Source organism: Thermoascus crustaceus (assembly GCF_041956765.1).
Source record: "Thermoascus crustaceus strain CBS 181.67 unplaced genomic scaffold VTN00scaffold_3, whole genome shotgun sequence".
Taxonomy (NCBI): Eukaryota; Fungi; Ascomycota; class Eurotiomycetes; order Eurotiales; family Thermoascaceae; genus Thermoascus; species Thermoascus crustaceus.
Window position 1 is genome coordinate 158,712 of NW_027192529.1, and position 12,537 is coordinate 171,248.

Consider the following 12,537-nt stretch of genomic DNA (forward strand, 5'->3'; position numbering starts at 1 on the left):
GCTACCATTCCGATTCGAGGGTGCTTGGATAGAGTTGACCAAACAGAATGAGAGAGCATTTAGACGTTCGGGTGAAAACTGTAGCCTCGTAGACGGTGACCAGGCTGAAACGTGCTGCCTGGCCAAATCCGGGTCCCAGTTCTGCCAAATCATCCAGACTCCAACACATCAAACGCTAGACAACTGCAGGTTTCAGATCTAGCAGTGTGCCCAGGGCCTCAGTCAGTCCGCGTCTTTCACGCTGTGCCGCTGGACGTCCGTTCTCTACCTGGGGCCCTGACGGGCAGGATGGGGTATGGGGTCCGGGGTACATGCTGGCCTGTGCTATTGGTAAGCGCACAAAACGCTCCGTCCCTCATCATGAGCTGGAGGGGTAGCTGGAGTCCGATCAAAATCAAGACAGAGAACGACAAGAGACATGACGATATTTCGACTCCGTTCAAGGGAATCGTCTGGCTCGCACGGGAGTTCCTGGCACGAGCCGTGGGCGGACGACGGTCAGGGGCGACCGGCGGGCTCTGATTGGCCGGATGGCGAGACGCCTGTTTACCACAGGGCCGTTGGCCAGGCCCGTCGTCCACCTCAACCTCTTGTTGAACCTCATCTCTTCCCTTCCCCGTGCTCCATCTCCATCCCATCCCCATCACCATCTTCTCTTCCTCGTCCAGACCGTGCGCCACGTCTCTGGACTTTGTTTCGTGTTTTTCTATACCTGTAGCCCTTTCTAATCCACCACAATGAGAGGCGAGGTATGTGGGCTGGATCCCCGTATATTTACACCCACGATACACCACCCCTGACCCCATATGACGCGTCGACAAACCATCGTGATCTCGCCGCACGACGCTTCAATTCCTCCATCCAGACACTTTACTGACATGCTCTGCCTAGGTCTGCCACCTTCACATCGGCCAGGCTGGTACCCAGCTTGGAAACAGCGCCTGGGAGCTGTACGTATATCCTCTCACCGCCTCTCAACGCCCCTCCCGCGATACGCAAAATGTTATGATCCAGACTGAACTTTTCCCCTCAGGTACCTGCTCGAGCACGGCCTCAAGGCTGACGGTCGTGTTGACCCCAATGCTGGTGATATTGGCGACGCTGGCTCCTTCGAGACCTTCTTCACCGAGACCGGCAGCGGCAAATACGTTCCCCGCTCCATCTTCGTCGATCTCGACCCGTCGGTGCGTATACAGAGCCTAAAGAAGAGATAGAAAGGGAGCACTCGCTGATTGCTGTAGCCTGTCGATGAGATCCGCACTGGTCCTTACCGCCAGCTTTTCCACCCTGAGTTGTTGATCAGTGGAAAGGAGGATGCCGCCAACAACTGTACGAGGAGCGCCAATGTCAAGCGGTGTAAGAGGCGATACTGACGCGTCCAGATGCCCGTGGCCACTACACCATCGGAAAGGAGCTGGTCGACAACGTCATTGACCGCATCCGCCGTGTCGCTGGTAAGTTCGTTGCTCCGCATACTGCGTCCGCATGCTAATTCCTGCAGACAACTGCTCCTCCCTCCAGGGATTCCTGATCTTCCACTCGTTCGGTGGTGGTACAGGTTCTGGTTTCGGTGCGCTCCTGCTTGAGCGTCTGTCAACCGACTACGGCAAGAAGTCTAAGCTCGAGTTCGCTGTCTACCCGGCTCCCCGTGTGTCGACGGCCGTCGTTGAGCCCTACAACGCTGTTCTGTCCACCCACAGCACCATCGAGAACTCTGACTGCACCTTCCTGGTCGACAACGAGGCTGTTTACGACATTTGCCGCCGCAATCTCGACATCCCCCGCCCAAGCTATGAGCACCTGAACCGCCTGATCGCTCAGGTCGTCAGCTCCATCACTTCCAGTCTTCGCTTCGATGGTGCCCTGAATGTCGACCTGAACGAGTTCCAGACCAACCTGGTCCCCTACCCGCGTATCCACTACCCATTGATCTCCTACGCTCCTGTCGTCTCCAGCAACAGGAGCTCCCACGAGAGCTTCAAGGTGCACGACCTGACCTTCCAGTGTACGTATCGAAAGTTTCCCTAGCATCATGTGTACTACGAAATGTCTGACATTTTTGCGTGCAGGCTTCGAGCCGAACAATCAGATGGTTGTCTGCGACCCCCGCAACGGCAAGTACATGGCCGTCGCCCTGCTGTACCGTGGAGACGTTGTGCCCCGCGACTGCAATGCCGCTGTCTCGTCGGTCAAGGCCAAGGCCTCGTTCAACCTGGTTGAGTGGTGCCCGACTGGCTTCAAGCTTGGAATTAACTACCAGAAGCCGATGCGCGTTCCTGACAGTGAGCTCGCTCCTGTCGACCGCTCCGTCAGCATGCTGTCCAACACCACTGCCATTGCTGAGGCCTGGAACCGTCTTGACCACAAGTTCGACCTCATGTACTCGAAGCGCGCCTTCGTGCACTGGTATGTCGGTGAGGGTATGGAAGAGGGTGAGTTCTCCGAGGCCCGTGAGGACCTTGCGGCTCTCGAGAAGGACTACGAGGAGGTTGCCAGCGACAGTCTCGACGCTGAGGGTGAGGAGGCCGCCGAATACTGATTGTTGGGTATTTTGCGCGGTGTTTTAATCGTTCTCTGTCCCATATTCCCTCTTCATGTCTGCTTGCCTGTCGGCCTAGCCACAGTCCCTTCGCACATATCCCCTCTTTCCTTCTAATTACTTGAGACACCCCCTTTCTGTTACTGCTTCCCTAGCGACCCTTGGCTTTGAGTTTGAACTCTGACGAAAGATTGCACCGACAATTGCAAAAAAATAAAATAATTATTCTATTAGTGGTGTCTATGCTCCTCCAATGGAGGAAGAAAAACGTAAAAATAAAACAGGTTAAAAAAAAAGGTAGAAGTACTGTACAATCTATACGTATGTCTCTGATCCAAGCGCAGCTTTCGACCCCCTAGCAAGCCACGTCCATATCCCGCAATACTTTTAGTGTTCTCTCGTAGGTCCACATCGTCACCGCACTGGCGGGCGCCGCCTTGAACAAGCTCACCGTCAAACCCCGATACAGGCCGCGCAACCCCTGTGTCCGTAGAATCATGCCTATCGTGTTGATAACCCCCCGATACTCGGGAATATTTCTATGCACATACCGCCCCCGCGTCGGCCCTTGCACCTGCAGCCGCTTCCGCACGAGATCGAGCGGGAACACACCCGTCTTGGCCAGGACACTCGCCATCATCCCGGCCGCCGCATCGCCCGACCCCCACGGCATATGATCAAACGCCAGGAACGCCGGCCGCAGTGTCTCGTACGTCGCGAAGAACAGACCCATGTACGGCACGATCTGGCCCACTGCGGCGGAACATCCGCGGAAGAAGCCCGAGGGGCCCTCGTGCGTCGCGATATCCCGGATCGACGAGAGCAGCGAGGAGTAGATGCGCTCGTTGCCCTGGGCCGCGAAGCGCGTGCGGAGCAGGTCCAGCGGGTACGTGGCGGCCGTGGCGATGCCGCCGGCGAAGGCGCCCGAGACGAAGGATTCGAGGGAGGAGGGGAGGCGATGGGGGAGCTTGGACAGGGCTTGTGTTGTGCTGCGATAGGTTGCGAATTGGACGCCGCCGTAGCAGATGTACATGAGTTCGGCGGGGATGTTGCCTTTCCAGAGGCCCTGCGGGATGGGAATTGTGGTTTTAGTTATCGTGCTTGCTAAGCAATTGGTGCGATTGGTGCACGGTTGCAACTTGTGCATGTTCATCCCAAGTTGGAGTCTTCCTCCGAGGCAGCCACGACAACCACGACCAGAACAAGAGGGAAGGAAAAGAAAAACTTACAGTCAATCCTTCCTCCCTGATGATCGCCCTCATCGTCGGGATCGTCCCCTTATATATCGGCCCCGTAACTCCATGGTGCGAGGCAGGGTCAGACAGCGAGTGGATCTGCAGCTGCAGCCGGATCTTGACGACGTCCAGGGGAGCGATACAGAAGCTGGGGATCGTCAGCAAACCAGTCAATGCCAAGAGACTTTCTCTGGATCATACCGCGAGACCAGACCGGCTATACCACCGGCGATGACGACCTGTTTCTTCGTGCCCTGGGCGTTTGTCAATGGTCTTGTCTGCAGAATTGCGGAACCCGAGCCAACACGTTCGAACCTCATCTTTTAGGTGTTCTCCCCCGCCCGACATACATGTGATGTCTCTCCGAAATCTCACTGACTGGAGTCTGGGGGGTCCGCGGAACTAAATGTCAGAAGGGAAACAGAGAAACAGAACGAGGTTAAAGGGGAAAAGGCTGGCGCTGGCATGGTGTGAGACGAAGACGGGCGCCCGGTTGCAGCTTTACTTGATAGAACTGCGCGGTGACGTCGCGTATTGTTTCTGGTATCGGCGTGACGGCCATACCCGATACGGGAACCTGCCGAGCTCCGACCGTTTTCGCTCGTCTTCGATTCTTCTTCTTCTGGTCTCTTTTGCTGTCCGTCTTCTCTCCATCCATCCGACTGCCCTCTTCGCTGGACAACTCCAGCAGTTCCCATGTCGCGGCCGCTGGGTTTGTTTCTCCGCCGCTCTCGCGGGGCTCTGCCCTCGTTTACGGCCTGCCGCCGTCCCTACTCCGTTGGTCAGATACAACAAGAAGCAACGACAGCGACCGGATCAACGGCCGATCCGAGCAGCAGCACCGCTTCTCCCTTGACTCCGCAGCAGCCTCAACAGCCTCAGCAGCCTCAGCAGCCTGAAGCATCCATCGTCCGTAGGGTCCCGCAGCGGAAGCCTCTGCCTCCAGCCGTAGATCTCGAGTTCGAGAATGGTGCCGCGGCCAATATCGACGTGTATGCGAGATCCTTCAAGATCAGACTCCCAAGACCCGTCAGCAAAAGAACCTGGGACCGCCGCTATGACTTCGTGCATCTCCGTGACTGTTGCAGCTGCCCGCGCTGCCTCGACCCGCACTCGAAGCAGCGCAACTTCCGGACCTCCGATATCCCGCAGGACATCGTGCCCACCAGCATGAAGTGGGATGGCAAGGAGCTGGTGGTGCGGTGGAAGAATGACATCCCCGGCTTCGATGAGTCGCACGTCTCGACCTATAGCCATGACTTCTTGAGAGCGCCCGTGTCCTATGCCGTCGGCAGCACCTCCCAGACGAGGTCGCGGTACATGTGGAAGGGAACGGCGATGAAGAAGATGCAGCACTGGATCTCCTACGACGACTACATGAACGACGATGAGAAGTTCGCAAAGGCAATGCGCCATCTGTCCACCCTGGGCCTGATCTTCATCAAGGATATCCCCGAGTCGCGCGAGATGGTCGAGAAGATTGCGACGCGGATGGGACCTCTTCGCAATTCGTTCTACGGTTCGACTTGGGACGTCAAGTCGATCCCGCAGGCCAAGAACGTGGCGTACACGAACCAATTCCTCGGATTCCACATGGATCTGATGTACATGAACGACCCGCCGGGTTTCCAGCTGCTGCACTGCCTGAAGAACTCGTGCGACGGCGGCGAGTCCCTCTTCGTGGACGGCTTCCACGCTGCCAGGATCATACAGAATCGCTACCCGCTGTACTTTGAGACCCTGCAGAACTTCAAGCTCAACTACGAATACATCCACCAGGATCAGATGTACCACAATTCGTGGCCCGTGATCGAGACCCATTCCAACAACAAACCGTCGCAGCCGCCGCAGATCACCCGCGTCAACTACTCGCCGCCCTTCCAGGGCCCGCTCCGCTCCACCCCCGGGGACACCTGGGGCAGGAACCTGCGCAACTTCACCAAGGCCCTGTCCCGTTTCGCCAAGGAGCTCGAGGCGCCGCACAACGTGTTCGAGCTGAAGCTGAACCCGGGCGAGTGCGTCATCTTCGAGAACCGCCGCGTCCTGCACGCGCGCAAGTCGTTCGACACGACGGCCGGCGAGCGCTGGCTGGCGGGCGCCTACGTCGACGAGGACGCCGTCCTATCCAAGTTCAGAGTCCTCCGTCGCGACCAGCCGGATGCGTGGTTCGGTGCCTTTGAGGAGTACCACCGCGCTCAGGCTGCGGAACGTGAGGAAGCGGCTGCCCAGGAGGGTAACCAGCCAGAGACTGCCCAGGAAGGTGTCCAGGAGGGTACCACCATGGAGGAGAGGAAGGAATGAATGTATGAGATGTGATGAGATGAGATGAGCTGAGGACGAAGTTACGAGGATCTTTGTAAACTAAACTCAACGAACGGTGGTGATGTGATGTAACGGTATTTGTTGGTGGCCAAAACAAGGAACGGAAAGCAAAGAGAGGTGGATTGATGAATGGTTGGACATTACCATGTCCTATGAATGAAGCGCTCGATACCTTTTTGTGTCATGTCATGGAATCCCATTTTCCTTTCCTTCCTTTCCTTTCCGATCTTGGCTCCGGACAGCCAGGTATTGTGTATGTGTAACTACGCTACGTTACCTAGGTTAGGTAGATGGTTAGGTAGGTTACGCATATACATGGCCATGGCATGGCCAAGGAGTCAAGTGTGTATTCTTTGTACGGTTATTTTCTTATTTTCTCGTCTCGCGTATAAGGAAATTTAGAAATTAAAAAATGGATAAAAAAATATCTATATATGATTATAACATCCTTGAAGGAGGGTGATTTATTTTGTTCTGTTTACTATTCAATTGATTGATTGGGGTAGAAACTACAGATTTGAAGTAAATAAAAACAATAACAAGATCAAATGGTGTAAAACCTAAGCAAAAACATCGTAGGATCGAAATAAATTTGGAAAGACAGGCATTATCAACACGAAATTCCATTTCATTCATCATCGCTTTAAAACGGAAGTAAGTCTAACATATCAAGAAACTGTACCTAACAAAACGGGAAAGAAGACAAACAGACAGACAGACCCAAAATGAAGAACCAGCAATGATTGATAGCACACATGACAAAACAGGTATATCAAGCTTTAAGCAGGCTATGAATTTATTAACATGCATGATCGGATCGATTGATTATGGTAGTGATAAATTTGGATCATGCCGCCGCAGAAGAAGCAGGCTTGACGGCGAATTCCTTGAGAAAGTCTGGGTTTGCAGCGAGTTCCTCCTTGACCTGCACACAGTGTCAGCGGATGCCATGCAATTGGAACAAATAAGAAAGGGAAAAAAGAGGTAAGGGAGCTTACAATATCCAACCCCCCAACCAACTCGCCCTTGACCCACAGCTGCGGGAAGGTCGGCCAGTCTGCAAACTCCTTCAGACCCTGCCGCACGTCCTCGTCCGCGAGGATGTTGAAGAAGCCGTACTTGACGCCGTGCTCGCGCAGGATGGTGACCAGCTGCCGGCTGAATCCGCACTGCGGGACGCTGGGCGTGCCCTTCATGAAGAGCATCACGGGCGCGGCCTTCACGAGCTCCGCGAGGCGCGCGAAGAGGGCCTCCTTGGCCTGTTCGGGGGTCTGCTGCTGCTGCGGCGCAGCCGCGGCGGTGCCGTTTGTGACGGGGGCTTCAGTCGCAGTCGCGTGTGAGTCGGCGGTCGCGTCCCTGGGCACGGCGCTCAGAGGGGGCGGGATGGAAGCCTTGGTACCCTCCGCCCCGCCGGCGGCGGAAGTAGCACCGGCGTGCCGCTCCACCGCGTCACGGACCTTGACGGCGTCGCTGCCGCTGATGGACTCGAGGACCTTGCCGTCGCGGAGGAGGACGACGAACGGCACGGCCGTGACGTCGTACTCCTCAGAGATGTCGGGGAGCTCTTCGGCGTTGATGCTGACGAAGGAGACGGATGGGGATTCTTGCGTTGCTGCGGGGTACGCGCCGGCGAGGGTGGAGAGGACGGTGCGCATCTGCGTGCATGGTGCCGCCCAGGGGGTGTGGAAGAAGGCGACCAGCAGGGACGAGGGCGCGAGGGAGGAGAGGTGCGAGGTGAAGTCGGATTCGGAGGTGATTTCGCGGAGGGTCGACATGGTGGTGGTGGTTGTGGTTGTGCTCGTGTGATTGATGGCCAAGGACGGAGTGAGTGAGGGGCAAGGAAGATGTCTGTCTGCGCGTGGGTTTGAAGATTAGGGCCCCGGACGGCAGTACCAGGACCTTTTCCGCGGAGATGTAGTTTCGAAGGAGAGTTAACGAGAAGAAGAAAGGATCTTATAGGAAAAGACGGGGGAATTGGACGAAGGAGATCAGCCATGGCCCCTCCAAGCTCGTCTTCGCGCTGCGGACAAATCTCGCCGGCGCGGAGTCCGGAGGAACGTTGATGCGGCGGTGACGCCATCGCGCTAGCTGACTTATCAATCTACCTCTAGCCCTAGCCCTAGCAGCCCTACTTGGTACGAACTCGATCTCCCAGGTCTCCACCTGAACATGCGTATTCAGAAACATATGTCATTATTTCATGGAATATAGCCTATCAGATATCTGAAAATGATACGATAGCACTTGCCCTACTGGAAACCGTTGAAATTAAAATAGACGAAAATTTAGTATTTCCAAGGTTGATCATCGGCACTGGAGCTGCTGCTCCAACAATATATACATCCATTCAACCTGATTACATCTTCCCATCTCTCCAGTTGATCAACCTTCCACCTCACATATGTCTTTTCAGTCTAATCTATCTAATCCTTGACCGTTGACCTCAGTGTCAACTCTTAACTGAACTTAGCTTAGCACAGCGGGAAATATATTTCACGCTTTCAGCTCCAAGTGCCAGGAGGGACTGAGGACCGCTCAGCGCTGCATAGAGTGAACTAATAAGAGAGTAGGCAGAAGTGCAGTATATAGCTAAATATAACCAATTAGTCCCTAGTTAGAATTAGAAGATACATAATATAGACAATTCATCAATTCCGCTAGTTTTCTCAAAATTCTAGGATGCGGATTTTGAACTGCTGTATACTTCTCTTTTCTATTCTAACTAGGTAAAAGATGTGAATTGGGGTTTTACGCTATCTAAATGATATTGATTAATTCGTTAGTAGGTATTCATTAGTTAATTAAACACCTCAGGTTCTTATGTCGGTCACAAACAAAAAGTACGAAGCCAGATCATACAGCCCCAAAATTCTCTGTATGTGTTAGGGTACTTGTCTGACACAACAAATAAATTCCATAACCAAACAGAAGATAATAAATATACACGTGTCGATAAAAAAAAACAAAGAAGACTACTGTCGTGTTTTATCCCCATAGCTGCCATTGTTTTCGAAACACAGAACCCCACACACCTAAATTACCGTTTATATTTCCACTGTACTGTACTGCAGTGCAGAACAGGAATACGGTCTATGTCTGATGGAAGCGATCAGAGCTGTTTGCGGGAGAAGGCCTCGTTTACAACTCTGCTGGCGGTTGTTCCATCTCGTGCACTATCTATGGCTGGTATGAACAACCTCAGGCACTTGGTATCCGAGTGAGTTATTGATACTTGCTGCCCCTGATGACAATGATTTCTTCCGAGTATGGCGTCCGATCATGAATCCGAGAAAACCGACAGCGATCCCGGCGACTGCGCCCGCTATCTAGGCTTTGTATACAGCTGTACAGGACCGTGCCAACCTAAGGTTAGTCTTTCCTAGCTCTAGTTCGAGTTTGGAGTCTGGATTTGATTTTGGAGTTTGTTGGAGTCGCATCGTGCTTGTCTCGTCTATCGTGTCGTGCTAAGCTGGGTCTGGTCTAGTTAATAAGATGTAAAGTCGAAAGTCCAGTCCACTTATGTACGTACTCCGTGGGTAGTCTGGGATTAGATAAGGACATTCAAGGTCGAAATTCCAGAAAAGGTAACCGACGTCGAATATAAATACTTAATGCGGAGGAAGAAACCAGGTAAAAAGGGTAGAAGGCAACAAACGAGGGGGCACGTGAACATGATCATCATGTTGACAAGGAATTGGATTGGTTCGAATAGATCCAAGTTAGAGTCAGACAACTAAACTGGCTGCATCGCATCAGTGTACAGTACGTACATACATACAACTCAGTGTCAATTATCCAACATACAGGTTGGCGTCCTCCGGTACATTAAAAATACATGATAGTTGAATTGCAGAGGAATCGAAATCGAAAATGTCGAAATTGAACCCCAAAAGAATAAGATAAGAGTATAAAGCACAGTACATACAGTACATGAAGACTAGATAGATAGGTACGTAAGTACAGAGGCGGGTAATAATAACTCGAGCAAGGTACATAAGCACGTCTCGTCTCGTGCAGACAGGTAATGTCTAAAAATAGGTGGATAGGTATGTAACTCTGCAAAAAGGCCACTCAATCAATCAATCAACCAATTAATCCAAATACACCACCCAAGGTAAAGATTTGGTCGGGGGTATTTTATTCAACAGGCATGAACCGAAGTCTGTCTTGTCTTGACTGCGTCAATCAAATCAATCAATCAATCAATCAATAAAAGCCAACACCACCAACAATAATGAGTCAGAAGTTAGAAGTTAAGAGTTAAGAAGTAATATTGACCAAGGTGTAATCAATCAGTCAGTCATGAGGTGTAAGAAGGTGTGCCAAATAAAGTGAAATAAAGTTAAAAAAAAAGGCACCATGGGAGGGAGGAATGGGAGGGATATCCACAAGTGTAAAGAAGAAGGGTAACAACAACAAAAAAAAAAATGAATTACAAAAATTTTAAGTCGCAGACGTCTTGATCTTCACATCATGCTGCGTCATGTCACTGCTGCTGACCTTCCTTCTTCTCTTTCCCAACAAGCTTCTTCCACAGCGCGCTCAGCCCGTCCTTGAACCGCTCCCACCGCGTCCGGTTCAACCAATTGCTGAGCTCGCGGTAGTGGTACATCTCGCCCCAGCAGTCGCGGCCCCACTGGCACCCGGCCATGTTGACCATGAAGTCGCGCTCGTCTTCCTGGTAGTGGATGCCGCGGTGGGTGCCGTCGCCGCAGGCGCCCGGCGGGAACGAGTTGACGCGGCGCTGCGGGATGAATGCCACTCCCGAACGGACCCAAGGCTGGTTGGCGTAGAGGTACTCGAGGCTGTCTTGCTCCTTGTGCTCCCATTCCATGTGCTTCTGCTCGTAGAGGACCGGGTCCCACCAGATGTCGAGAAGGCGGTCGGTCCAGGCGGAGCGGCGGACGAAGAAGGAACCGAGGTTGAAGCCGGCGCAGTCTTGCGGGACGATAAGGTTGATTGAGGAGGGGTCCTCGTCGCCGTTGACGGCGCGGGACAGGGGGTCGAGGTAAGGCGCATCGAGAGGGTGGGTGATGTTGAGGGGGTTGTAGACATTGATGTCGCGGTAGGTGAAGGCGCCGAGGTGGTTGAAGACGTGGTCTTCAAGCGAGTACGAGTACTCCATGATGTAGGTGTTGAGGTCCAGCCACCAGAACCTGTCTCAATCAGCGACGTGAAACAGACCAAAGAAAAACAGATGAGAACCTACCACTCCGCCTCTGGATACTTGCGCATACAGTCCCGGATGATGTCGACTTTCTCCCAGCTCTCGCGCCACTCGTGGGAATACCGCTTCTTCGTCATCATGTTGGTGATCTCCAGGTGATATCCCCATCGTTTGGCGTATTTCCTCTTGTTCGCAATACTGTTCCGCTCAATGGCCCACTCGCGGGCTCCCTTCCACTCCATGACTCCTCCCTCGACGTTTGCCGCCAATATTATCACTATCTTTCTTCCCGTTCCAAAGGACGACCTCCGGTAGGCCTCAACGAGGGCTGACACAGAGCGGGTCAGCTACTCAGTCACTTCAGGCGGAACGAACGAAGAACCACAAACTTACAGGTCCAAAACATCAAGTAGCAGACAAAACCAATAACAGCAAGAAGCAATAATCGTATCCTCGTCCGGCGCAACATCGAACCCAGAAACGTGACCAAATTCCGTCCCCAGCTCCCGCCACCGCCTGCGCTCCATCGCCCACGGCCCAGCTTCTCCTTGTCCTTGTAGTCCCTCGAGGGCGAGCTGATCTGGAACCGGGGCAGACTGGCGGAGATCCGGCGCTTCTGGCGCGAGAAGAAGCCGTTATTCCGCGTCGAGAAGGACGGATAGCCTCTGACCTCGTCGCTCTTCGCCTTGGCCGCGGCCCAGGAGACGCCGCTCGGCCCTACGGAGGACGACGAGACAGAGGCGGAGCCATTGGCGTAGACGACGCTGCGCGGACTGGAGCTGGCGCTGGCGGGGGTCAACCCGGGACTGGGACTGGAACAGCCTCCTCCCCTCCCGGGGTGCGGAGAAGGCGATCGCGACAGCGACATGGACGGCTGGTCCGGCGCCGCGGGGGTGCCTGGGATGGCGGGCAGCGGAGCGCGGGTGAAGGTACCCGCGGACAGGCCCGACGAGCTGCCCTCGATCTCACGCGCAGGGGACGACTGTTGCAGACGGAGGGTTGGGAGATTGACCGAGGAGCGGCGTCGCCGATGCGAGCCCGTCGAGGGATCGCAGAACGATGAGGAATCCAGCGTGGAGGAGGAGGAGAAGGAGGAGGAGGAGGAGGAGGAAGATTAAAGGAAGAAGAGGACACGGAGAAAAGCGTCAGACGGTACACACGGCTTGGCCGAGACGAGAGCCAAAGCGGAAGAATGCGACACTTGCACCCGCTTTCGAGAGAAAAGGCCCCTTTCCAGCCTCGCAATTCCCAAAGCTCGTTCTGTGCCGGAATTG

The 12,537-nt window shown here is 54.0% G+C and overlaps 5 protein-coding genes across 5 annotated transcripts; 2 read left to right on the plus strand and 3 right to left on the minus strand.

Moving 5' to 3' along the window:
- Positions 1-737: 737 nt before the first annotated feature.
- On the plus strand, positions 738-2,539 carry VTN00DRAFT_5256 (uncharacterized protein; the record flags this gene model as incomplete). The annotated part of the gene is made up of 7 exons (XM_069431767.1): positions 738-749; positions 892-950; positions 1,034-1,184; positions 1,242-1,329; positions 1,383-1,454; positions 1,502-2,005; positions 2,070-2,539. 7 exons carry the CDS (start codon positions 738-740, stop codon positions 2,537-2,539), a joined length of 1,356 nt encoding a protein of 451 aa, XP_069287693.1.
- A 355-nt stretch (positions 2,540-2,894) lies between these two features.
- Positions 2,895-4,094, minus strand: VTN00DRAFT_5257 (uncharacterized protein; the record flags this gene model as incomplete). Its single annotated transcript, XM_069431768.1, has 3 exons — positions 2,895-3,605; positions 3,769-3,922; positions 3,976-4,094. 3 exons carry the CDS (start codon positions 4,092-4,094, stop codon positions 2,895-2,897), a joined length of 984 nt encoding a protein of 327 aa, XP_069287694.1.
- Positions 4,095-4,470: 376 nt separating this feature from the next.
- Positions 4,471-6,075, plus strand: VTN00DRAFT_5258 (uncharacterized protein; the record flags this gene model as incomplete). The annotated part of the gene is made up of 1 exon (XM_069431769.1): positions 4,471-6,075. The coding sequence occupies one exon, from the start codon at positions 4,471-4,473 to the stop codon at positions 6,073-6,075; it is 1,605 nt and encodes a 534-aa protein (XP_069287695.1).
- Positions 6,076-6,943: 868 nt separating this feature from the next.
- Positions 6,944-7,871, minus strand: VTN00DRAFT_5259 (uncharacterized protein; the record flags this gene model as incomplete). The annotated part of the gene is made up of 2 exons (XM_069431770.1): positions 6,944-7,021; positions 7,095-7,871. 2 exons carry the CDS (start codon positions 7,869-7,871, stop codon positions 6,944-6,946), a joined length of 855 nt encoding a protein of 284 aa, XP_069287696.1.
- A 2,711-nt stretch (positions 7,872-10,582) lies between these two features.
- On the minus strand, positions 10,583-12,131 carry VTN00DRAFT_5260 (uncharacterized protein; the record flags this gene model as incomplete). Its single annotated transcript, XM_069431772.1, has 3 exons — positions 10,583-11,252; positions 11,306-11,591; positions 11,657-12,131. 3 exons carry the CDS (start codon positions 12,129-12,131, stop codon positions 10,583-10,585), a joined length of 1,431 nt encoding a protein of 476 aa, XP_069287697.1.
- Positions 12,132-12,537: the final 406 nt, after the last annotated feature.